General features: G+C 42.7%; 1 protein-coding gene across 3 annotated transcripts; it reads right to left on the minus strand.

Moving 5' to 3' along the window:
- Nucleotides 1-178: 178 nt before the first annotated feature.
- Nucleotides 179-27348, minus strand: ZNF793 (zinc finger protein 793). 3 transcript variants are annotated; one of them, XM_001493662.7, is made up of 7 exons: nucleotides 26934-27348; nucleotides 25586-25727; nucleotides 18539-18659; nucleotides 11729-11774; nucleotides 5364-5490; nucleotides 4747-4842; nucleotides 179-1588 (listed from the first exon to the last, which is right to left on the minus strand). In XM_001493662.7, exons 4-7 carry the CDS (start codon nucleotides 11741-11743, stop codon nucleotides 606-608), a joined length of 1221 nt encoding a protein of 406 aa, XP_001493712.4. In that variant the 5' UTR covers nucleotides 11744-11774; nucleotides 18539-18659; nucleotides 25586-25727; nucleotides 26934-27348; the 3' UTR covers nucleotides 179-605. The 3 variants fall into 3 exon arrangements, with proteins under 3 accessions (XP_001493712.4, XP_005596269.2, XP_070080412.1); XM_005596212.4 differs by having other exon boundaries at nucleotides 5364-5493; nucleotides 26934-27330; XM_070224311.1 differs by lacking the exon at nucleotides 26934-27348 and adding an exon at nucleotides 26716-26773 and having other exon boundaries at nucleotides 5364-5493.

The raw sequence follows: 27348 nt of genomic DNA on the forward strand, positions 1-27348 counted from the left end.
CATCTAATAAAGCTTTTGGCTAACAAAAGACATTAAGAAACATTGCTTTGTTATTCAGAAAAGGGCCCAATAGCAAATGTTATAGCTATTTACATGTATTACAAAAGGGTGGAGAAAATGTAGCTGGTATAATGTGTCAAAGCTTTTTTTAAAATAGTTGACAATGTTATTATTATTATTATTGTTTTTGTATTGTTAAGACACAAAAAGACAGTGGTGATATTTAGAGTGGAAGTTTGGTGAATGGCATTCTACATACTGCGTGACATATGTGCTTGATATTCACAATTTATATTAAACTCACATTTATAATTCCAAAATATAAACAGTCTTATTATGTGGCTCACTGCGGAACATACTATAACATACGTCTAATTCTCTTCACATATATTTTGTATTCCATTTAATAATTTTTAAACTTCCTTAAGCCAGAGTGACCATGTTTATGTTTTAGAAAGTATTTTCTATAATCTTTTGTATAAAATTTTCCATCACTATTGGAGCATGACTTCCTTTACTGTAAAACACTTTGTCCAAATTAATTAAATCAATGAGATTTCTCCTAAGGATAAATCCTCCACATAGCATGAAATAGGGTATCTTGCTCAAGGCTTTCCCACAATTATTAGGTTTTCATTCCTATAGGCATTCTTCCGAGCATGAATTTTCTGATGTCTACTGAGGTTTGGCTTCTGGTAGAAAGCTTTGCCACATTCATTGCATCCGTAGGGTTTTTCTCCGGTATGAGTTCTCCAATGTTTATTGAGGCATGACTTTTGGCTGAAGGACTTTCCACATTCTCTGCAACGATAGGGTCTTTCTCCTGTGTGTATTTTCAGATGTACATTGAGGTATGACTTCTCACCAAATGACTTCCCACATTCACTGCATACAAAAGGTCTCTCTCCTGTATGTGTTCTCTGATGTTCTCTGCGGTGTGACTTCTGGGTGAAGGCTTTCCCACAAAAAAAACATTCAAAGGGTCTTATCCCACTGTGAATTCTCTGGTGTTTAATGAGGGTTGACTTATGTGAAAAGGCTTTCCCACAGTCAGTGCATTCATATGGCTTCTCCCCAGTGTGACTTCTCTGATGCCTAATGAATTCAGACTTGTAGCAGAAGGCTTTCCCACACTCACTACAGGTGTGGGGCTTCTCTGTAGGTGGAACTCTCTTACGTTTGTACACAAGAGAATTGCTTACTGCTGGTTTATATGTAAGTGCTGGGTTATGGCTGAAAGCTTTCTCACAGTGACTGCATTCCCAGAGTTTTTCTCCATTAGCTCTTCGATCATGGTTTGTATGCTGTAACAATTTCCCATATCCATAGCACTCATCTTGCTTTTTTGAATAGTTTCTCTTAAAACCAATCAAGTCTAGGTTATGGTTCACACTCTTTCCACAAGGGTCCCAGTTATTGGAGTTTTGAATTGAAGGAAAAAGATCAGTGCTCCGAAGTGATATTTTCCCAAACTTATTATATTCATGGCTTCTTTCCTTGGGCAGTGTTTTCTTGCTGATGAATGCATCTTGCCTCAAAAGTATGTCTTGTCGTCTTTTCCTCTGGACATTAACTTGCCAAATGTTTTCTGGAGAAAGTACAGCAAACCTTTCTATATGAATCTTTGTATTATTATTATCTGGAATAAAAACTACTTGAGAAATGCTCTAAGAATTTAAAGGGTGCACAGTACAGAAATAGAGAGCACAAACCGTAACTAAAGGCACCGATGCAGGGAAGAGTGTGGTATGAGTAGGGAAGACTCAGAACACTGGCACAAATGGAATCAACATGTCATAGAGTACAGAAAGAAATAATTTTGAGGAAGATGGGATGATATTATAGAGCAATGGTTGGTAAACATGTTCTTACATAGCCAGACTAGATATTTTAGGCTTTGTGGGCCATTTGGTCTTGGTCACAATTACTCAACTCTCTCATTATATTGTGGGAACACAGCCAGTATGTAAACATAAGGAGGCAGCTGTGTTCCAATAAAACTTCATTCACAAAATCAGGTGGCCAATCTATAGGCCATAGTTTGCCAATCCCTGTTATAGAGGAAAGGGGTTTAAATGTCATACAGCATCTTGTACTCAATGGTTCTCAATGGTTCCTATGGTTCTCAGCGGGCAACTTCAGCCTCATCTGGGAACTGATATGCTGACAGATGTGCAGTATCCTGGGCCCCAGCCCAGACCTACTGAATCAGAATCTGCATTTTAACAAGTTGCCCAACATATTAAGAGTTTGACAAGCACTAATAAAGCAGTCATCAGAGAGGTTATCATATTCAGCTAGTTAGTGAGAATATAAATGGCAGGGCTCTAAGATGAGCTAGATGAAAGAAGGAATCAACAAAGCTAACCAGAACTTAAAGCAGGAGCTCCTAACTTGGTGGATAGAAATCAGGGGAGGTGTGAATTGGGATAAGAAAGAAAATCACATCTTTATTTTCATTAAGCTCTAACAACAATTGCACATTTCCTTCAATGATGAATGTGAGCAACAAAACACAGTGGTATTAGTTCCTGTGACTTGTACTAGTTTGTGAATATGGTATTTTCATGTCACACAGTTGTTGAAGATTTCTCAAAATATGTTTACAATCATCTCTACTTTGACAGCATGAGTTATTACACCTGATGCTAGATCTCATTATTTAATGTATAAATAAGGAAGTACACCCACACTATTATCATATATTTTGAAAACATTTTGCTATTGCATTTTCTAACTTTATTTTATAGAATTACCGTATTTTATTAATTTGTTTCTTTTGTAATCTTATGGATTTTATTTTATTTTTCATATGTAAAAAGGGGTCTATTAGGCTTCACCAGAATGCCTAAGAGTTCCACGGCACAAAAACAATTAAGAACCCCAGACTTAAAGACATTCAGGCATGAGGTAATAATTTGGGTTCAATTTTAGGAGATGTTAGTGGAAAATGAAAAGTAGGGAGGAAGATTTAAAGCTATTAATCATATCAAAGAAAAAACCAACAACAAAACCAGCATATATGGATAGAACAATTAGAGAGGGTGGTAGAGACAGAAGATTCAAAATGAGCACATGGTAGCAAAGCTCTGGAAGAGGTAAGGGGAGATATGTGCATGCATGTACTTGCATGGGGAGGCGGGGAGCAGGGGTGAAGGGGAGGTAGCAAGTAGGAATAAGGATGCCTTCAGTTTTTACCATACAAAAACCAGAGGTAAGTGGACACAACTGTGGAGATGTGGTAAAATGAGGGGCTGGGTGGTACAAGGAGGACAAAAGGATGCAAAATGGCAAAGAGGCCAGTTGTGAGCATCATGTGGCCCCAGAATGGATGACTTTTTTGAAGGAGTTACACCACTGAGAAAAGTTTGGAAAACAGAAAATGTAGCAGCCCCTTGGAAGGAAAAGGCTGAGCTGCAGTCAGGGAAATAGAGGATACAGAACACTTATAAAGGAGGGCTGACTAGATTTTTTTTTTTTTGGCAGTTATATAAAATTCTTCAAAGAGGGAAAAGAAAAGCAGCTGATAGCCAGGTTACAATGGCTTCAGGACAGTTGATGAGCACAGTTTAATGAAGTAAAATACACCCCAGAGGGCACTGGAGTGTGATGGTTAAGAGCACTGGTTCTGGAGCCTGACCACCTGGGTTCAAATCCCCATTCGGTCCCTTACTTTGCTATATGTTCTTAGACAAGTTTCTTAACCTTTCTGTGCTCGTTTCCTCTTTTGTAAATGGGGTAATAAAGGCTGGATACTGCACAGGCATTGTAAGAGTCGAACGAGTTGATATATATATATAGGGCTGAGAACAGTCTTGGTACATAGTGAGCACACCCTGAATGCTGACCAATAATTCTAATGCTGTTTCTGCTACTACTACAACCAGTGAAAGCTAGATGGTAGTAACTTCAAAGACATCATTTTGGGGAGAAGCATGAGAATGACTTGAATGGTTTGGGGGTTTCTATAATACTTAATTCAATTATGTGATTACAACACCAAGTATAAGTGGCATAAAGAGATCTGGGAACAGATGGCACTGACTCTTCTTGCTAAGCCCATGACTTGTGGACAAGCAGAAGTTCAGAGGCATCCTTGAGAGTGGGCTACTAATACTCAGAGTACCATGGGTATTGTTGGGATATTTTACAGAGCTGATGGGAGAGTTGTTCTGAATGTTAAATTGTAGTGGTTATGACGGGCTAAGTTCCACCATCTCCTTCGCCACCCAACTCACCCTGATCACCTCCTGGAGTTCACTGCTTCCTCCTCTGTGACTTGAGGAAATTAAAGGATTACGAGGTAACTTAAGAGATTAAGGAAAGGATGGGAAGTGAGATTGTGGGTATGGCAGGCTGGTCTGAGCATTTTACTGGGAAACTGTTAGAATAGAGAATAGGAAAGGACAAGCAAGAATGACAGAATCATAGAAGCTTATTTGTAAGAATGCCTGAATGTGAGAGAGAAGGTGACTGATAACCTCAAGAGAGAGATCAAGGATTCTGGAGAAAGGGAGATGGAGCAAGCACACAGGGAGAGGTGAGATCTAAAATAGAGAGAGGAAGGACACCGGATACAGGAGGTGGGATGCATAGAGGTTGAAGGGTCATCAAGAAGGCTGAAGCTCTTAGAGAAATGTCTCCAGCTACTTGCAAAGCTGTAAGGCTTCTAAGAACTGGATCCTAAACAAAATTCCAAAGGTGCCAGCCTCCCATGGCTCTTCTTTTGCTGGATTTATCACTTACCCTGACAGTGGCAGCCTGAGCACGCCGCCTCACAAATCCACGGTGCTTCTTCCTGCTCCAGTCTGAGGATCACATATGGTTTGGTGCCTTCATAACCTGTTCCAGGGAAATGATGCTGGCCTTGGGCTGAGCTCCTTGGTCTTCAGGGCCACTCAGGCAGCATAAAAGGCTGCATGACAGACTCTGTACTGGGAAGAGACTGTACACATACCTTGTCCAGAACCCAGAAGGAATTAGTTATCCAGGCCCGTTGAAAGTCAAGCCAAACTCACCCAGGCAGCACAGAAGGGTTAAGAATGCACACTGTGCAGCCAGACTGCGAGGGTTCAAGTCCTACTGTGGCTCCACTGTGTACTACGTAGGTGCCACTGGGCAAGTTACTTCACCTTTCTGCCTCAGTTTCCAAATGTGTAAAATAGTGGTACTAATTGTACCTGCCTCATAGGGCTCTTATGAAGATTAAATGAGTTGATATTTTAAAAGCTAAAACAGTGTCTGGCACATAGAAATTGTTTAGTACTTCAGAGGCTCTAGGTACTTCAGTTATTTTTAGCAACTGAAAGAGGGAAGGTGGTCATTCAAGCATAATCTAGCTTGTGTGGCGGAGCTGTTCTCACCCACTGAGACGAGGTGGCTGTAGGTCTCCAGCATCACATCCCGGTACAGGGCCCTCTGAGCAGGATTCAGCCTGTGCCACTCCTCTTGAGTGAAGCCCACAACCACATCCTTGAATGACACAGGTCTCTGCTGAAGATGAAATGACACTGAGTCATGGGGGAAAAATGTAGGTGGGGTGGATGGTACTGGTTTTTTATAATGTTCATAGGTCAGAGCTTACAACATTCATTTATCTATCTAGAATGCCTTTTCTACTCCCGGCTCTGGACTATATACGGTGGGGAAAATGACAATCACATTGGAAGCCACTGTCATTTATCAACTGAAGATCCACTGTGTGTTTAACCCAGTGCTGGTTGCTTGGGACACAGTCGTGGATGGTTCCTGACCTCAAGGAGCTCACAGCCTGGAGAGAGAGCAATATGTAAAGCCATCAGGGTGACAACAGAAGAGCTGTGATGGTAGGACATCTAGGTGATGGCATGCAGGAAGTGAATGGTCCATTAAATGCTTCAGGGTCTAGTTAGGCTTCAGAGCTAAGGCATACGTGGGGCTGAGTCTTCCCTGCAGGGAGATGGAGAAACTGCATCCCTTGCAGAGGGAGCAGCATCAACAAAAGCATGGGGGAGTATAAGGGTGATCCTAAGGGCAGCAAGTCACTCAGCAACAGGAGAAGAGTGTATAGAGGCCTGGGAGTGATGGACCTTAAGACAACTAGAAATCTATTAAGGGAGGGTGTGTGTGTAGAAAGTGCATTCTAGAAGCGATGTGGTGAGTTTCTCGCATTCTGTGTCATGTGGTACTACGGTAACTTTAAGCAGACTGAAAAGTTAAGGATACACAGTGTATTCCTAGAGTACCCACTGAAATCACAGTGCAAAGAGGTGGACTGAAGTAAACAAAGTAACAGAATTCTAAAAAATACTCCATTAATCCACACACACACACAGGAGGAAAGAGGAAACAGAGGAACAAAAGCAGATGGGACAAATAGAAAACTAAGTACTAAAAAGATAGATATAAATTCAATTATATCTATATTAAACTATATTAAATTATAATGTAATTTACTATATGACTAACCACTCCAAAAAGGCAGAGATTGTCAGACGGGATAAAAAAGCAATGCTACCTACAAGAGATACAAAACTCACAGGGAGTTAGAAAGTAAATGGACAGAAAGAGAAGAGTGACCTGGAGGGAAGCAAAAGGATAGACTCTGTAACAACCCAGGTGGAAGATGACGCTCACGGGCAGGACAGTAGCGGTGGGGTAGAGAAGGACCACTGTAGAGAAGAGCAGAACCTGCACCTTAACTGCCTGGGGGGGGAGGGGTAAGGATCACCACCCAAGTATCTCAAAGGCCCCTGGGTGATGGTGGTAAATCAGAGACGAGAAAAACAGCAGAAGCAGAGAGGATGTGTTGTGTTGGACGTGTCTGTGGGACACACAGGTGGAGACACGGCAGGCAGCGGGATGGACACATGAGTCTTGTGTCAGGAGCAAGATCCGGAATGGAGCTAAAGCTGTGCCAGCCATCAGCACAGAGGTGGTGGCTGAGTTATCAAACTGTGCAGGATCTCTCAGCAGAGACAAGAGGAGCAAAGGGCCCAGGAGTCCCAAGGGACACTAACATTAAGAGGCCAGCGGCAGAAGAGTTCAGTTGGAGAGCCAGAGGTGGAATAGAATAGTCTGGAAAGAAGGCCTCACAGCCTGGCAAGCCTCAGATTTCACTGGCTGGGCAGTCCTCTGGTTTAGTGCAGAGAATAAATTCTCCAAAGAGCCTGCTGCCCTGGGACCAGATAGCTGCTGAGGGAGAACCACGAGTTCTAACCTATGGCACCTGTAATATTGTGATATAAGAAATATATATTTGGTCTTCCTCCCTGGATCCTGGCACAAAGCTTCTTAAACACTTGTTACTTTCTTTTTTTAGGAAGATTAGCCCTGAGCTAACTATGCCAATCCTCCTCTTTTTGCTGAGGAAGACTGGCCCTGAGCTAACATCCGTGCCCATCTTCCTCTACTTTATATGTGGGACGCCTACCACAGCATGGCTTGCCAAGTGGTGCCATGTCCGCATCCAGGATCCGAACCAGTGAACTCCAGGCCGCCAAAGCTGAATGTGCGCACTTAATGCTGCGCCACTGGGCCAGCCTTGTTAACTTTCTCATAGGGGTAACAGGAGTGTCTTTTGTCATTCATAACAAGCCCCTGTCACCCACACCTGAGTTTATGCTAATGCTCTGACTCTTTGAGGACTGGGGCTGGCTGCCAGAGGAAGCAACTCTGTGATTAGAGGGTTAGAACCTTTACCTCCCCACCCCCGCCCCTACCTCTGGGGTGAGGAGAGCGACTAGAGATGGAGCTAATCAAAGGCCAATGATTTAATGAACCATGCCTCCATACTGGAACCTCTGTAAAAGTTCTCCAGACCTTCCAGGTTGTTGAACTCATCTGGGAGGGTGTGCACACCACATTCCAAGGGGACAGAAGCTCCTGTGCTCAGGACCCTTCTGTACCTCGCCCTACGTACCTCTTCACCTGGCTGTTCACTTGTATCTTTTATGACATCCTTTATAATAAACATGTAATAGTAAATATAGAGTTTCCCTGAGTTCTGGGAGTCATTATAGCAAATTATCGAGGAGGGGGTCATGGGGATCCCAGACTTACAGCTAGTTGGTCAGAAGTTCAGGTGACAATCTGGGATTTGTGATTGGCGTCTGAAGTGGGGGGCAGTCTTAGGAGACTGAGCCCCTAACTTGTAGGGTGTGGGCTAATTCTGGATTGAATTAAATTGTAGGACACCCAGTCGGTGTCCACAGAGAACTGGAGAATTGCTTGGTGTGGGGAAAAAACTCTACTCCTGTGAGTAGAGGAAACAGGTTTTTCTTTAGTACATGTGCTATATCTTCAAGTGACTGCATTGTAAAGAATTTAACTTGCCCAAAGAGAGGTCTGATCTTTGCCCTCAGCTCCTGAGAGCTGAGCCCCTGGAATGCCTGCTTGATAAGAGTGTCTTTGTTTACCTGGGGGCCTAGGGCCACACCTGAGTGTAACAAGGTCACTTCTGGTGGGGTCTTTGGGTCACAGGCATCAGCTCAACCTCCAGAGGGGTTGGAGACTGAGGTCAGCAGTCAGTCATGTCTATGTGACCAACCTCAAAGAAAATTCTGGACACCAAGGATTAGGTGAGCTTCCCTGGTTGGCGATTCTGTGTGTATTGTCACACGTCGCTGCTGGGAGAATTCAGCTTTGTCCACAACTCCACTGGGAGAAGACACGTGGAAGTTCCATGTGTGAAACTCCCCTGGACTCTGCCCCAAGTGTCACTTTTCCTGGCTGATTTTAATGTATATCCCTTTGCTGTAATAAACCATAACTGTGATTATAACATTCTGTGAGTCCTTCCAGTGAATTATCAAACCTGAGGGTGGTCCTGGGAACCTCCAACATTGCAACTGGTGTCAGACGCGGGGTGGTCTTGCGCACTGCTCACTGCCTTCACAGTGACTGACAGACACAAGAGCAATGGAGCAGGGCAGTTACAAGCGTGGACTATGGGGCAGGACTGATGCAGGCTCAGCCACTAAACGAGTGACCCTGGGAAAGCTACTTAACCTCTCTGTGCCTCAGTTTCCCCATCTGTTAAATGGAGATAATAACAGTGTGTGTCTGTTAGTTATTATGACGTTTAAATAAGTTAATATGTGTAAAGCCCATAAACCGTGCCTGGCACATGACAGCACTATATAAAGGTGCCTATTTTATTTAAGTAGAAAAATATTGTAAATCAATGTTTTAGAATCTATATGAAATGGAAAACAATTCTAAAGGACTGAAAAAGAGATGGGGACCCAGGGCCTGTGCCTGGGCATTAGTGCGGTGGCTAGCTCTAGTACACTGTGCAGTACAGGGATACCCGTGCACCACCTCTGGGAGTGGCCCAAGGAAAGAAGCATTGACAGGACCCCACAGAGGTTGAAGGGGCTCAGAGCAGCCCAGACCTGCACTCCACGCTCAAGAGGCTGTAGGTCTCCTTGAAGAATGCTGCATCTTACAGTGGCGCCTGAGCAGTGGCCCAGGCAGATGGATCTGAAGGCAGGGTGGAGGCCATGGATGCTGGTACATGAGACCCTAAGACCCACACAAAGGCCATGGCACAGAGCAGGTGCCAACCAGACACCCTCTCTGATGCCAGAACAACACACCATGATAACAAGAGAGCAGCCATCAGGCTTCATCACAGAGCACAGGGCTTGGCTCAGTAACAGGCTCTGGATCAATAGTTCCCAAATAGAGCTAACTGGATGGAATGGGATGGCATGGGATGGGATGGCGTGGGGTAGTGTCGGGTGAAATGGGATGGGATGGAACAGAACGGAATGGAATAGAAAAGAACAGAATAAAATAGAAAAGATGTAATTCTGCACCCAAAGACCAGGCCATTTTCACCAAACACAGGGATGAAGAGGAGAGAGATGGAAGAAACACTAAGGTTGTAAAATGAGCACAACTTGGTGACTGAGTGTGAGAGGGGGAAGGTGGGGAGAAGTCAAGGATAAATCTCAGAGTCCCGGCTTGCCTGGTGGGAGGGTACCATCTCCTGAGATGGGAAAGTGGGAAGAGGAGACGTAAATCAAGAATTCAACTTTGTACATGTTAAGTTGGAAGTGCTGTGGGGCAGCCAGGCGTGGATGTTGATCACGTCATGGCCAAAGGGGTCTGAAGCTCTTGGAAGAGGCCTGGGCTCAGGTACGGATGAGGAAGTCATCTGCAGACTCACCCCATCCAGCCAAGAGAGGAAACACCCCCGGGCGCCCCAGAGAAGGTTCAAACCCACAGGAACACCAACGTCTAAGAGATAAGCAGAAGGAAAGAGAAACCACAGAAGATGCTGAGAAGCTGTCATGAGAAAGTAGGGGAGCAGTGTCCCTCACATGAACGACAGACCTCAGTGATTATAACAAACACATAATACGGACAACCAGTCTGTTCCAAGCACCTCACAGGTATTAACTTATTCAGTTCTCACATCTACTCTCTGAGGTAAGTGCCATTTTCCTCCATCACAAAGGGAAAACTGGGGCACAGAGAGATTCAAGGCCTTGCCCAAGGTCATACAGAGGGTAAGGACTGGGATTCAAACTCAGCAGCTGGTTCCAGGGTCTGTGCTCTTAAGCAGTACATGGAGCTGCCTTTCACACAGAAGAAGCGGGCAAAAGGCAGGGTCTCATTTGGCAGAACAATAAAAAAGCATCCTCTGATTTCAGCCTCAGCAAGTGCCTTAGGCCAGAAAACTTTCAGTTAAGTGGGAAGAGAGGACACTGGACTCATGAAGGAATGGGTAACAGGATGTGGAAACATCAAGAGTAGGGAAATCACTGAGTTCAGGAGATGAAGGCAGCCAGGAGAGAAAGCTTAAGGACTTTGTGGTCTGGAACTCATGATGGTGTCTAGGGTTGGCAGCACTGACAGTGGCTGGGGGGACAAGAGAAAAGACCTAGGAAATGACAGAGGACAGGCCTCCAGAAAAGATGTCCCTGCTTGAGGAAGGCCTCCGAGGAGGTGGGAATGCAGGAACTCAGGGCTGAGGGGATGTCTTGTCAGGACACAGGGCCCTTCACCTTCAAAAGATGGGAACACCTCATATTGAGACTTGCTGGGGAATAAGATGTTCATCTGTTTGCTGCCAAACCAGCAAAGACACTTATGGCGAATAAAAGTTAATTCCGACGCCAGGCAGTTCGTCTGTTCCTCAGTCTAGATCCAGGCTGCAGCTGCCTTAGATCATACTCAGGACTTCCGTGAACTTGGAGGAATCCTCCTGCCCCCCAGAAAAGAAATAGTATTTGCATTTTCACTTTCTTCTAACTGAAATTCAGCATTTTCTTCATTACATATGTGGGCCACAAAGTACAGAGGAGTTAACACTTCCTGCAACTTTGACACCGAGAGGTGTGTGGAGAGGAGGCTGTGGTGTTCCAGCCAAACCCCCCTGCAGGTACTTCTCCCAGCTGCTAGAATGGTGGCTGCTGCAGGCTTGAGACCTTTTGAGAACCGCCCTTGGCCAAAGGCCTTGCCTCCATTCAGAACACGCAGGGCCATCCCAGCTCCAAAGCATCTTGTAAGTTCAGCTGGTGCCTCTGTTCAAAGACTCCCTCCGCCCGATCCTGCTTCCTTCACTGCCTTACAGGTACCGCAAGTCTCCCTGGTCAACCTCCTGGTGCAAAGCTCCATCTCCAAGTCTGTCTTCCCGAGAACCCGGGCTATGACAAAGTAGATATGCTTGACATGCATATGGTTTTTCCAGAACAGTTTCCCCAAGAAAGGAAACTAGGCTACTTAACATCACACTTACCTGGTACTCAATCATTTTCTGCTGTTCTTGGAAAAAGATCTGAGGCCTGTGAAGATAGAGATTGGGGGGAGGAGGGTGGAGAAAGAGAAAACATGGCTGTGAGGGACTGGGCTTGTCCTGGAACTTGCAAATTCCCTGTGTAAATCTTGTACAAAAAAATCACACTTTAAATCACTGTGGTAGAAGAAAAAAATGGTGCCATTCACCTCAGAATGTGGATACACAAAATAGACGTCCCAGAAAGTAAAAGCTGCTACCAAGTAAGAACAGAAAGTTATTAAAAAACAAAACTCTTTAAATGTTTACATAACTGGCCCCATGTATATACTGGAAAAGGGTTTCTATAACTTTTATGAAAATATTACGAAGAACTCAAAGGAAAGTAAAATAACTGTATAACATTAGTAAAACTAATGGTTACTTAAACTATGACATAAATAATTACTGAAAAGCTAAACCTTGTTATCATCCAGTAGATTATTAGTGTTGTCATTAAAAATAATTTTCAACAAATGAGAGCAAAGAACAGTTACTTTTAATTAAGATGCTTAATTAAAGAAATAAGTGCCTTAAATTATAAAAGAAAAAAGGTAAATCATAGTTTAAGAGTGTAAATAAGTATTTTATGATGTTCTTGAATGTTTAATGTTAGAACTATATTCAAATTATCAATGGGATAACTCACAATTTTTAAAATTATATCTTTTGGGTAGTGAACATGATGTAGTCTACACAGAAATAGAAATGCAATGATGCACACCTGAAAATTATATACTGTTACTGCAATAAAAATAAATACATAAATAAATAAAACAGGAAAAAAAATTCTCTCTCTTGTGGCTGTTCTCACTGACACAACCTAGGGCAGTGTCATCCCCACTGGAAAAGCCTGCTGGTACCCAGATTCTGATCTCTACCACTGATTTTCACTAAAAAGAGCCAGAGCTCCTGGGAAAATGGCTCAGTCCACATCTGGAGCAAAGAATACAAGATGCACTTCTGTAATCTTGAATGTTAGAAAGCAAGGAGGGGCCGGCCACGTGGCTGGGTGGTTAAGTTCGCATGCTCTGCTTCAGTGGCCCGGGATTTTGCCAGTTCAGATCCTGGGCATGGACCTAGCACCGCTCATGAAACCATGCTGAGGTGGCATCCCACATAGCAGAACTAGAAGGACCTACAACTAGAATATGCAACTATGTAATGGGGGGCTTTAGGGAGAAGAAAAAAAAAAGAAAGCAAGGACACTTCTTCAGTGGATAGGTCCTAGCAAGGCGGCACAGAAGCCAGCCTCAAGGGGCTCCCACCACGCAGGAAGAGTGCCAAGAGAAAACCGGCCTTATCTACCGAAGCTAATTATACGACTGTCACGGCCTAGTAGTTCCATATGAACACACGTTCACAGAGTTTCAGCCTATAAAATCTATGAATTTGCAGTGATATTCAAAAATCACGATACTAAAATCTTTTCTCTTAAAATAACTGGTACTGTAGTTAGATATGACTACTATAACACGGAGGCTCCCTATTTCCAAAATATCCACATATTAGGAACTAAGGAATTAAACGGGTACAAAATATTAATAAAGAATGTTCAAGTTTTTCATTCACAGAAACCTTATAAATAGGTCTGAATATCATGTGCCAATAATCTACAGCCTGGAATTGAAAACACACAGGAGCAGCAAGACTCTCACACATGGCTGATGGGACTGTAATTGGGTTCAACCAGTTTGGAAAACTGTTTGGCCATATCTACTAACACTGAACACAGAATCCCCTACGACCCAGTGGTCCCACTCCTGGGTATATACGAGAGAAAGGAATGCATACTGTTCAACAGAGGCTTGTATAAGAATGCTCATAACAGCTTTGATCATAATAAGTCAAAACTAGAAACTGCCCAGGAGAACTAGATAAATTGTGGTGCACTGGGCAAGGCAACACTACTTAACAATAAAAAAGAATGAACTGCTGATATCCATCCATGCAAGAGCATAGATAAATTTCACAGACATTATGTCAAATGAAAAAAGTCAAACACAGGACAGAATATACTAGAATATTCTAGAAAATTCCAGAAAAGGTAAAACTAATACTTGGTGACAGAGTCATACTGTGGGGAGGGGATGGATATTACTGAGATGAAGCTGGAAGAAGCCTTTTAAGGAAGGGGGTCAGCAAACTTTTATTTAAAGGGCCAGATAGTAAATATTTTAGGCTTTATGGGTCACATGGTGTTTGTCACATCTACTCAATTCTGCTGTTGGAGCATAAGAGCACAAGCTGTGACAAGACAAGTCCTGCATCCACCAGAACTGACTCACATCTTTGAGAGCAGGAAGACCATCTCACCACAGGGGGGCAACAAGTGTTTGTCTCCTGACTGGCATTCTTGAGCTGTGGCCCTGACAATTAACAACTCAAACTTTGTCAACCTCACAGCTGATTCCCACCAGAGCCAGGCTTTGCTCACTGAGAAAGAGTCTAGAAAGACAACTTTTAAAATAGAGCAACTAATACCTCTCCTTTGCAAAAAGAAGAGACTGTAACAAGAAAAGAGCTTTTCCTGAGTCTAGCGCATTCACACCGTTTGACTGTCCTAGTGTCCTTTCCTGTAAAAACAGGTCTAGCAAATTACTCTCCTGAGTTTTCCTTACATAATCATGAATAATCCATCCAACATTAATCAGTGACTGCCCTATTCCTACAGTTGGTCAATTCTGAGATGGAGGAAAATTAATTACAAGAGGCTGGGAAAACCTGGCCGCAGCTGGAATAACAGACTTTATTTAATTATACACTTTCATGTGTCAAGGAAGCTGGAGAATTGAAAAATTACTTATTCCGGGGGCCAGCCCTATGATCGAGTGGTTAAGTTCGCATGCTCCTCTTCAGCGGCCCAGGGTTTCGCCGATTTGGAGGCTGGGAGCAGACCTAGCACTGCTCATCAGGCCACGCTGAGGCGGCGTCCCACACAGCAGAGCTAGAAGGACCTACAGCTAGAATACACGGCTATGTACTGGGGGGCTTTGGGGAGAAGAAGAAAAGAAAAAAAAAAAGAGATTGGCAACAGATGTTAGCTCAGCACCAAACTTAAAAAAAAAATTACTTATTCCAACCATCACATAAGTATAAAAGGACTTCAGTGTCCCTAAATATTAAGCTTGCCCTCATCTGCACTGAAGGTGAAATCCCTGTAATATTATCAACTTCCAGCTGAGACGATACCATCCCTACTGGGCGACGGGCAGTAAACTTTCTTAGTAAAACAGCCTAGAGACACCAAAGGGTAATAACATGGAGGGTTCACCAGGCCAAACTACCTCAACATAAGCACTGAGGCCCAAGGCCACCCAACATCCTGAGCTACTCAATTATTTAAAAGGCAGGAGGAATCAGAGACAACATCTTAGAGTTGGGAAAAACTGTTCTTTGCTTTCCTTATAGATTGCGAGAGTGTTGATGAAGAGCTGTTCAAGTTACTACTAAGGAAAAATAGAGATTCTCCGAGAGGAAGAAATTACCGAAGAAGCCATTCTGAACCTCTGAAAGAATGTGAATAAAATTGTGAGTTTCTCCTTTTAAGGAAAGTGAATAGCTTTCGATTAGTTTAGTGATGAGCACAAGACACTAAGGGGGAAAATTGTTTTAAAATGAATACATTTTCCTAGCTTTGTTTTATGCAAGTCCTTTCTCACTAACCTACTGACAAATCATCTTTGGAAACAGGGAATAATTCTAAAGTGTTGGAAATATTCTCCATCATGATCTGGGTGGTGGGAACATGAGGGTGCACATAGGGAAAAATTCAAAACCCTACAATGTGAAGTGAGTTAATGTTTTACTTTTCTCTTCATGGACAATAAATATCCCTTATATTTTTTTTTGGAGGAAGATTAGCCCTGAGCTAACATCTGCTGCCAATCCTCCTCTTTTTTGCTGAGGAAGACTGGCCCTGAGCTAACATCTGTGCCCATCTTCCTCCACTTTATATGTAAGATGCCTACCACAGCATGGCTGCCAAGTGGTGCCATGTCTGCATCTGGGATCCGAACCGGCGAGCCCCGGGCCACCGAAGCAGAATGTGCGCACTTAACCGCTGCGCCAGTGGGCCAGCCCCTCCATTATCTCTTAATTGTATCAAAATGCTTTGAAATATTGTACAGGTCATAAAACATGGTTAGTGTGAAAGTGGCATTTAACTACTGTATTAGTAATGGAAGAGACTGAGCAGGGAGCTTATTGTACCTAAAAATTTTTTTCTTTACTGAGGTATAATTTATATTTAATAAATGAACCCATTTTAATTGTACAATTTGATGGGTTTTGACAAATGTATTTGCCCGTGGAGCCACCACACAATCAGGATATGGAACATCTCCCTCTCCCCAGAAAGCTCCCTTACAATTCTTCCCTATGTGCCTTTTGTTAAGGGACATCCTGTTCACAAGACACAATAACGAATTCGTCTTAATAGTGTTAAGATGAACTACTCAGATTCCTGTCTCTTCTACAGAAGAAATACAAAGTGATTTTCTTGAATGTTAAATAAAACACAGATACTTCTTTGCTTAAATACTACATTAATCAAGTTATATCAGTAAGTCAAAAGAGTAGTTTAAAAAAAGGTAAAATCTACTGTTTGAATTTCATTTATATGAAGGTCAGAAACAGGTAACCCTGAGCGATGTGATGGCTTTGGGTGGGCATTGCTTGGGAGGGGCAGGGGAAGCCTTTGGGGCGCTGGAAATATTCTCTATGGTGATCTGGGTGGTGGGTACACGAGGGTGCACGTAACGGAAAAATTCATTAAGCTACACGCTGTTCTCTCTGCAAGTTACATCTCAAGCTTTTAAAAAATAAAAAAACCACAATCCTACCCATTATTTAAAAAATAAACGTGTAGAAAAAGTTCTGGTATGAAATACAATAAAATGCCATTGGTGATTCAATTTGGGTGGCAGAATGTTTCTTACTCTAATCTGTAACTGCAACACACACACACGCATGCACTTCATTATTTACATATGTCATTCATTGTCCCACTGCCTTTTTTCATCATGAGGGAAGCTACAGGAGAGTTGGAAGAGGGGGAGGGGGTTCTCTGAGAGAAGTGAACTGGCCACTAGAAACTGAGCTGTCAAGAAAGGCCCGGGGCCCAGCAGGCTGAGACAGTTAACCCAGCTTTTTGGCTCACTACTCGCTCCTCTAGGAGAGGGCCCTCCCCCACCCTCCTGGACTTGGCACTCAGCCTGGGCCTGGTCTCCACGGCTGCGGGTTCCAGCTGAGTGGTGGTGTGGCAAATGTGCTGGCGAATGTGTGTCCAGAGGCCTGGGTTCTGGCTCTGGCTCTGTGACCTGGGAAAATCACTTCTTTCCCCTTTAAATGAAATGGCAGCATCAAAGGATGCTAAAAACACTGGCAAATTTGGATGAAAAACAGGGTATCTAAATATCTCCCAAGATATTTATTAATTATAAAAGGGAAAATAGTAACCTTACTCTTGAGAAACCTGGAAGATATCACCTTAACACTAAGTGATTGCTTAACATCAGAAGTGACAAGATATATAACATTACATGCCCCCTGATATGATGCACCGTGAGGGCACAACATCCCTTCTGCGGTATTCTGCCCAAAATGCATACCTGACTCTAATCATGAGGAAACATCAGACACAACCATACTGAGTGACTCTATACAAGATAACTGACCTATCCTCTTCAAAAATGTCGACTTCATGAAAGACAAGGACTGGGGAACTGATCCCGATTAAAGGAGACTACAGGGATATGTCAATAGAGGGAACATGTGATCCTGAACTGGATTCTGGAATGAAAAAAGAAAAGGTGCTATGAAACAACACTAACGGTTGACATCGGGACACAGACTGTGGATTAGATAATAGTATTCAATCACTGTTAACTGCTTGATTTTGAAAATTGTACTGCAGTTATATGAGAAAATGTTCTCATGCTTAGGAAATACACACTGAAGTATTTTCGGGTAAAGGAGCACCATGTCTGCAACTTATTTTCAAATGCTTGAGAAAAAAAGGATAAAAATAATATATATTTATAATAACAACATTATATATATATATATATATATATACACATATACACACACACACATGGAGACTAGCGTGAGAGTGTAAACGTGGTTTTATCTGTGTGAACCTAGATAAAGGATACATAGGAGGCCACAGTAATATTCATGCAAATTTTCCAAATAAAGTTTAATTAAAAAAAAAATCTATAGATACAGTAGGTCCATAGATCCCGCCACTACCATTCTGAGAATGCAGATTCTTCTGCCCCTTGGTTAGGAAGGAGTGAACTCCCCATGTTCACAGAGGCCAAGAAAGGCGGCAAAAATCACAGGGGAGCAGCTAAGAGTCTAGAAAGGGCCAGCAACAACAAGAGAATGAGTTGGCCACATCTCATACTACAAGACGGCAGGATGTAATGGGCTGACAGATGTCCCCTCCCCCTGAGAGAACATGCCTATCACACCTGGCTTTCCCTGCCTCTCCCTCACTTCTGTGAAAATCTTAGGGCCAACCCTTCTCCTACCATGCAGCCAGGGAGGGTCCCTGGCAGGAGTGACACCAAGTTGAGTCTTGCTCAGCCTCCAACTCAGGGAGGATGCTATTTCCTGTACTTAAGAGTCTTTGCTCTGGCAAGAGGTCTGGGACCTTGGGTGACTCCTTCGGAAGGGGCTTCTTGTCCCAATTTCCCCTCTCCTGAACCAGAGGCTTTTACCAGACCTGTTTGGCCTTCACAGCTCCATCTGTCAACAGTAACTCACCCTCAGCTGCAGCCCCTGGCAGGGCCTTCTGTAGATGTGACTGAGATCCTGTGGCCGTGAGGAGAGCCCTGCTGTCCAGCGAGGTGATGGGACCCAAAGGTGTACAGGGCACTCAGGGAACCTGAAGAAGAGCAGACCCCATGGTGAGAGGCACGCAACAGTTCCCTTGCAAATACTCTCTGGGGCCTGAGGGGGAGCAGCCTGCACAGGACAGCGCAGGAGACACAGCTGAGTGATGGCTCTGCTCCAGGTTTGGGGCAGGGGAACCTTCTGCAAAGACCCTGAGCCTGGGAGTCACTCAGACAGAATTTTGAAGCTAAGCAATTCCTCTGACTGACTGAGGGAATGTAGGCCAGACAATTCATCTCCCTGGGCCTCAGTTTCCTCATCTGTGAAAATAGGAATGATAAATAATAAAAATAATTTTTAAAAGCCCAACCTTAGCCCTTTCCAAAAGTTACCTCATTTAAATAAGCTCAGGTGCGGTTGAAAGGGGCTGAGTTATGAATAACAAAGACACTTTTATCCCTCTTATCACTTAGGCAATTCCAAGGGTTTTAGGAGCTCTGTGCCAGAAATGGGACTGAAGACCAAATATGTATTTCTTATTATAAATCACAATAAGACACAGACTAAAATAAGAAGGGCAGGAAGCAATAACTGGGTGCACATGATGAAACTATGGAGAATTTTTTTTCAATTTCCTTTAACAACGAGGTAAAATTATTGCAGCAATTTTTCTGTCCATGGCCTAGTATGGCAGACAAAGTCACAGTGCCACATGGTCTGATTCAGTAAGGAAATGTGAAAACAAGGGTCCCTTTCTCCCTCAGCCCCAAGCCTTCCCACAAACTGACCACCTATGGGGAGAATCTGGTGGAAGATGAAGCCAATCACTGTTTTTCTTGGTAAAGAGTCAATCTTGGAGAGTGGTCCCACCATGCAGTCAGTCCCCTGACAGCAGCATGACAGTCACCAGAAGGGCTACTGTCTCTCCCTACCTACAAGATTGTGACTCACACATCCTTGTCACCCGTCCCTCACTTTTGAACTCAAAAGCCGAATGTTACTACACAGATACCATCATCTGGATGCTCTCAGGCACAAATTCAAAACCAGATAGATCATGGATCTCTCCTTGCTACCCACAAAAGTGAACTCAGTATCTCCTCTTGGGTCACAGCCTTTATCTCCTGAAGCTGTATAACATAGTTTAAAAGTTTGTCTGGGGGCTGGCCCAGCAGTGTAGTGGTCAGGTTTGCATGCTCTGCTTTGGCAGCCCAGGGTTCATGGGTTTGGACCCCAGGCATGGACCTATACACCACTCATTTGGCCATGCTGTGGTGGTATCCCACATATAAAAGAGAGGAAGATTGGCAACAGATGTTAGCTCAGGGCCAATCCCACCAAAAAAAAAAAAGAATCTTTGGCAGGTTGCCTCTCATTACTTATTTTTCAGAAATATCCTGGCTATTCTCAAATATTTCATCTTGCAGTATGAAATATAGAATTACTGTTATAATTTTTAAAAAATCCCTTCTTAGATTTTGCTTAACTTTGCACTGAATTTGCCAATACGTCTAAGATAATATTGACAGTTCTGAAAAATACTGAGCCTTCTAATCCAAGATTAAGACTTCTCCATGTATTCAAGACTTCCTTTACATCTCAAACAGTTTTATACTTTGCTTCACATAGGTCCTCTGATTCTTTTTGCATTTATTACTAGGTAGTCAATTGTGGTTTTGGTTGTTATTCTAAATGGCATATTTTCATCCACTTAATTACTCACTGAAATGGAAAAGTCATCAATCTATTTTTCTATACTCATTTTAAACCAGCCACTACTGAACTTTCTTAATATCTGTAATGGTTTTAGAGTTAATCCTCTTGAGCTTTGGGGGCGGGAAGGGTATATAATTATCTCATCCACAAACACTTATAGGTTGTTCTTCTCTTTTCCAATAGTTTAGACCTCTTATCTCACTCTCTGATTATCTGCACTCACAGGCACCTAGAAGAAGGCAGTCACAGCAGCGACAGGCTGCTCATTTGAGCGGGAACACTTAGTTTCTGCCATTAAGTCTGATACTGACTTTCAATTTGAGATAAAGAAGGTCTTATCATGTTAAGAAAGCATATAAATAGTTCAGTTTTACTATTTTGTTAAAAAATCCAGAAAAGGTGTTGAACATTATCAAATGCTTTTTTTTTTACCATCTATGAGGTAACTGTATGGTGTCTTTCCTTTGACTCACTAATATGGTGAAATTCATTAATAAATTCTTCAAATAACATTAAACTCACCTTACATCTTTAGGACGAATTTCCTCTTGGTCAGAATGTAATAGTACTTGAATATATTACTACTTGAATACATTGTTAATTTTTTAGGATTTTGCATATTTATTCACAAGGTTGGTTCCAGTTTTCTTTGCAATGCCATCTTTTCCAGTTTTTGCAATCAGTACAAGAATGATGGCTTTATAAAAACAGTTGGTAGTGCTTTCCTTGTTTATAAATTCCCCAGAAAAGTTTACCTATTTGAAGAAATGTTACTTGGAAGTTACTTCCAGGCTCTATAAGAAATCACCAACTGAACTCTCTAAGCCTGAGAGTTGCCTTTTTTTGAGAGGAGAAATAGAGGCTGGCAGGAGGTGGGGTGGGCAGGAATCTTTTTCACCATTTCAAACTTTCACAACTATGGACTGCTTAATTTTCTTTCTCTTTGTATGGAAACTTTTTTTTTTTTTTTAAAGATTTTATTTTTTTTTAACTTTTTCTCCCCAAAGCCCCCCGGTACATAGTTGTATATTCTTCGTCGTGGGTCCTTCTAGTTGTGGCATATGGGACGCTGCCTCAGCGTGGTCTGATGAGCAGTGCCATGTCTGCGCCCAGGATTCGAACCAACGAAACACTGGGCCGCCTGCAGCGGAGCGCGCGAACTTAACCACTCGGCCACGGGGCCAGCCCCTGTATGGAAACTTTTTATATCCACATATTACTAGAAAATTATTCTTTGCATGCCAACCTGGAAATACATTAACGTAAAGTTTTACAAAAATATTATTTAATGATATGGTTATTCTCCTATTTGCATTCCTATTTATGTATCTGTTACTTTCCTCCTGACTCCATAAGGTCTGCTAATGGTTTATCTACATTATTGATTTTCTTAAAAATTAGATTTATCAGTTTTCCCTTTTTCCTTTTTAAACTCAATTTCTCCTTTTATATTTATTGATTCCTTCCATTTTTCATATGTATATTTTCTAACTTCCTCCATTAAATGTTTAATCAAGACAGAAAAGGAAACCACAGAAAACTACCCACAATTTGGCTCAATTGAAGACACTATCCTATATTATCTCATCTGACCTTTTCCATCTTGATTAAAAACACATACAGTATGATTCACTGTCACACAATAAACAAAACCATGGCTTAAGTTTTATAACATATATGGATCATTTCATCAGGTTTTGACAGTTCTATCACGTTTCTGACAGTTCATTTCTTTTCCTTCTCCAGATCCCAATCTTTCATCGTGACAGCACTGCAGAAATCTATCTGGCCCAGGGTGGGACCCTAGAGGCTTCCTGTCTGTGTGAGTCATTTTGTCACGTGATCTGACATCTCTTTATAACTAGTCAATCTCCTACAATGTTTTCTTTGAGATAAGAAGGTCTGAGCTCTGGCTCATGTTCGAACTCAACATTTTAACCAGCTTTGTAAGTTTCCAATGTGCAGCTCATATTTTACATGTAACTAGGACACACTATTACATTTGTACTGATAAATACATGGGGGCTAAGCGAAAGCTCAAATGTAGAAGGAATGATGCAATTAGAAAATCACCATTTGGCAACCATAATAGTAGTAATTGATTCAGGCAAGAATCATTAACGGATACTAACACTAGTGAATGAAAGTTTGAGGTTATTTACATAGTCATAAAATATCTCCCCATAAGACACTTATTAACAGAACTTTATAGAGGAGAACCCTGGTGGACATAACCTTAACCAAGTGATCAAAGTTAACATTACCAGCACTGTGACAAACCAACATCACGCATCTCCTGATATGGTACATTGAGGACATAACGTCACTTCTGTGGTGTTCCTGTCGAAAATGTACATGACTCTAATCATGAGGAAAAATCAGAAAAACTCAAATTGAAGGACATTCTATCAAAGTAGCTGGGCTGTACTCCTCAAAACGTCAAGGTGAAAAGGGCAAAAAACGACTGAGAGAACATTCCAAATTAAAGGAGTCTAAAGAGATAGGACAACTAAATGCAACATGTAATCCTGGAATAAATCCTGAACCAGAAAAAAGAACTGCTATAAAGAACATTATTGGGACAACTGGAGAAATCTAAATAAGGTCTGTGGACTATACTACTATAACAACAATAAAAATAATAATACTGTTTCAGGGTTAACTTTCCTGCTTTTGGTAACTATATTGTGGTCATATAAGACAATGTCCTTGTACTCAGGAAATACACAGCAGGGTGAAGGGCCATCATGTCTGCAGCTTGTTATTAGATGGTTCAGAAAAAAAAAATTAAAATATATATAAATATAGCGAGAAAATGAAATTATCTGCATATATAGGAAATGTTAACAATGCAGAACCTGGGTGAAGGGTATAACAGGGATTTTTGTACTATTCTTGCAACTTTTCTAAGCTGAAATTATTTAAAAACAAAAATTTCTTATGTTTGTGGAAAGTTGAGCAAGATGGGAAGAGCTGTGAGTCAAAGGAGGAGGTTAGCTGCTTTCCCAGATATGTCAGGTTGCACATCTGAGGCACAGAGGAGAAGTCTCGATCCAAGTGAATTCACCCGATCTTCCAGGTTCCCTGAGAAGGACTCCTTTCAGAATACTCTGCAGTTTTGGAGCCACTGCATCTTGGCCCCAGGGCAGGCAGCCCCTCTAGAAGCTCTTTTCAAGCTGCTTTACTCAGGTCTCTGCAGCCAATGGTCAGTCTCCAAAAGCTAAGAGATTCTGACCAGGGGGCTCTGAGCTCCCCATCCAAACTGCCTCCAGAGAAGAGCCATCCTCAGCCTGTCAGCTTCATTAACAGGACTCTGCCTCCAAGTCCAACCGGACCTTCAGGGTCCACTTCATTGTGCGTGCTTTTGGTTTCCAGAAGGAATAACAGAAAACAGGTAATCTCAAATGGCCAAGGGCTACAGGTCAGAATTTTCTCCTGCTGTTTCTCTGGCTTCAGAATTTCAGATAAAACTTCCTCATAGTATTAATCTTTTGGCTTCAGATTATTTCTATGATTCCATCTAATTCAAGTTAAAAATTATAACCAACCCATTGTATTAGACCCAGGGGTGGCAATGGGTATTGACCGATAAGGAAGCCTTCGGGGTGTAAGAGATGATGTGTATCTTGATTAGGTTGTGTTTACATGGTTCTCTGTACTGTAAAAATTCAATGAGCTGTACCCTTAAAATAAGCATACTTGACTGTATGTGTGTTACAAAAGAATATCTAATGATCTGGGGAAACACTATAAATAAAATGAAATAATCTGCATTCAAACTTGAAAACTTTTTTTCATACAGAGGCACATACTCCCCCTGCCCCCACCTCCTAGGTATGAATGTTCCATTTAATTATCCAAAACATGTAAAATTAATCTGTGATGTGAGAAGTTAGGAGAATGGTTCCCCTTGGCAGGGAAGTGACTGGGAGGGGGTATCGCGGGGGCTGTCAGGGTGCTACAGTGCTCTGCTTTCTGATCTGAGTGCATTACCTAGGGGTGTTCCCTTTGCGACAATTCATTAAGCTGTATATTTATGTCTATTTTGCATGTAGCTTCTATCTCAATAAAAGGCTTATGTTAAAAATTTTAAAAAGAAAAATTATTTGCTCCCAAACCTGGCACTGAACACAGTGCAGGTGATGAAGGAAAATAGCCACAAGAAAAAGAAGATGCCCCTGGGGCTGGCCCCGTGGTCCAGCGGTTAAGTTCGCGCGCTCGCTGCAGGCGGCCCAGTGTTTCGTTGGTTCGTATCCTGGGTGCGGACATGACACTGCTCATCAAACCACGCTGAGGCAGCGTCCCACATGCCACAACTAGAAGGAGCCACAACGAAGAATATACAACTATGTACCGGGGGGCTTTGGGGAGAAAAAGGAAAAAATAAAATCTTTAAAAAAAAAAAAAAAAAAAAGAAGATGCCCCAACTCCGTCCCCAAGCTCATGACTTCTGCATCAAAGTAGCTACCTGTCTTTGATTCTGTGCAATTGAAAAACAGGAACTGTCTGCTCTAAAAACTAAAGCTTGACACGTATGGCTTCTGAAAGATGTTATCTGCCCTACCTCTCAGCTTCCTTTGTTTCTTAAGATGTTACAGTCATTATGCTTTGTCTGAAGACTACTTAAGGATTGAATATAATACTTTAAAAAACAATTGAAATATTGTTTCAGCATTTCATCCTTTCATTAAGCTAAGGGTCAAAATCTCTTTTCATTTTATTTGTACTCTTGGCTCAGCCCATCTTAATCACCAGTAGTTTGACTTTAATTTTAGTGAGGAGCAGTTTCTAAAAGTAGCTTTAAGTTCTGTTTTTGCGGTTATTGTTGCAGTTTTATCCTTATCGAATTGTTCTACCAGGATTTTATAAGTAACAGATTCATGGAGGTCAAATGTGCTATGCCTAAAAAATACAGAACTAGGCAAAAAGATTCTCAGAACATAGTAACTTCCAGATCTAGTTTCTTTTCCTTATGTAGTTTATTTCGTTTTCTCTTTTCCCCCCAGCCTTATTAAGAAATAATTGACATATGCCATTGTGTAAGTTTAAGGTGTACAACACCATGATTTGACACATGTATATATTGCAAAATGATTACCACAATAGGGTTAGTTAACACCTCCATCACCTCACATAATTACCTTTTTTTTCTGTTGGTTAGAACATTATTTTTAAGTTGAGCCTAGATAAAAGTATTTTCCAAACACTCTCAAAGTTTACTCCTTCAGCCAAATCTTTTACAATATCAGCGTAGATACTTACTCAGTAAATTCTTCGTTTTCTAACCACAGGCAAGGCCACATCCATCCTAGCTGTCATGGAGTCAAAATAGGTTTCCAGAAACCAGGCTCACTCTTGGGATGCTGTCACAGATGGACATGTCATTTCTTTTGCCAGAAAGAACCTTAAAGGAAACATTAGAAGAAATATGCATTAAATTCTTGCCACGAGCAATAGATGCCACACCTTTATTAACACGTTACTTTAGATAAGTTTAATACTTGATCCTTTCAAAGCACCTTTCTTAATGTGGGGAACAATAGAAGAACGGGGAGAGAGGTTTCAAGAAGAGTTTTGAGGTGGGCTTTGGCCCTGAGGGACTGGACCGAACTGGCTCCCCATCAGCTGGGGAGGGTCACAGGGGTGAAGTGTGATCCCATTATGCAGGCTTGCAGCCTCAAATCCTTGACTCTCCCATCCCCGACCTCTGAATTTCACAAGCCTCCTCAACACCAACCCCCATTAAGCCTCCTTGTCATGGACACACATAGTGTCCCTAATCTACAATCCCCAGAGGTCCCTGAAGTCACTGATATCCCCACATGTTCAAATATGACCATCAAAGACCACTAGTCAGTGCCTATAAAGCTCACTGGTCCATTCTGATGGACAAACAGTGAATTACACAGATCCCAGAGCACGAACCCACACTGCTCTCCGATGATCCCAGTGACTGGGGATCAATCGCTGACCCTCACAGTCCCACCTCCTCCCACAGTTACTGGCAGTCCCAATCACTAACCCCATTGATCCCTCCATTCCCCATTCCTTAATCTACAAAAGTCTAATCACTAATACCCTCAGATCCCCCCATCGATGATCTAAAGGAAGTCTCAACCACTGATGGCCTAGAGCATTTCTCCAAACATTGATGCCCATTGACCCACTAATCACTGAACCTCAAAGTTTCCACAATCACCAGTTCCAGGTACCCCAACAGAACTCAGAATATCCAATCACTGATTCCCTCAGGCTTCTCATCACCGAGCCCTAATGCTGTTCAAATCAGGGACTTTGAAGAACCCCACTTAGCCCCAGACCCCTGAAGACCACTATACTGGCCCCCACGCACTCTGCCAATCAAGAACCCTCATTTATTGATTCCCACGTACTCCCAATCCATCTTCTTCACAGACACTGCCACTGACTCCCACAAACCTCCGCCCGCCACCACAGAACCCCCATGAGGCTCAGACGCCGGATCACTTAACCCTTCAATCCCCTCGTCTCTGACCCTTATGGGCACCCATCACTGACCCAGTCGGGCCACCGCAGTCGTCCGATCACCATGGTACAAAAGTCCCGAATTTTGACTGTTTCTCACACTGACCTTTCCCATTTTTCCTGGATCCGCGCCCATAACCCCAAATCGATCGCAGTACCACGCCGCCTCGCCAGAGGACAAGCTCTTCCCATCCCGAGAGGCGGGTGCGCAGACTCAGTCGCGACTTTGAGGCTGTCGGCCGCTACCGGGCAACCTTCCCGAGAACAGGATTCTGGGTTTCTGAACTTTAAAGGGAGGTATGATGGCCGCGCCCGCTGGACAGACTCTTGCTGGGGGCGGCCATGTTGAAACCTGGCCCGTACAGCGGATGACTGGATCCTTTGTGGACCAGAGGACTAGGCTACGTAGGGCGGGGAGAAGCAAGTGCTCCTGGGTCCCTAAGAAGCCCAACCCTCCTTTGGCCAATATGGTGGCGCCCTGACCTCGAAGCTGACCTTTCTTTGTCACCAGCGGCGCAGGC

The sequence above is a fragment of the Equus caballus genome, chromosome 10 (genome assembly GCF_041296265.1).
Source record: "Equus caballus isolate H_3958 breed thoroughbred chromosome 10, TB-T2T, whole genome shotgun sequence".
NCBI lineage: Eukaryota > Metazoa > Chordata > Mammalia > Perissodactyla > Equidae > Equus > Equus caballus.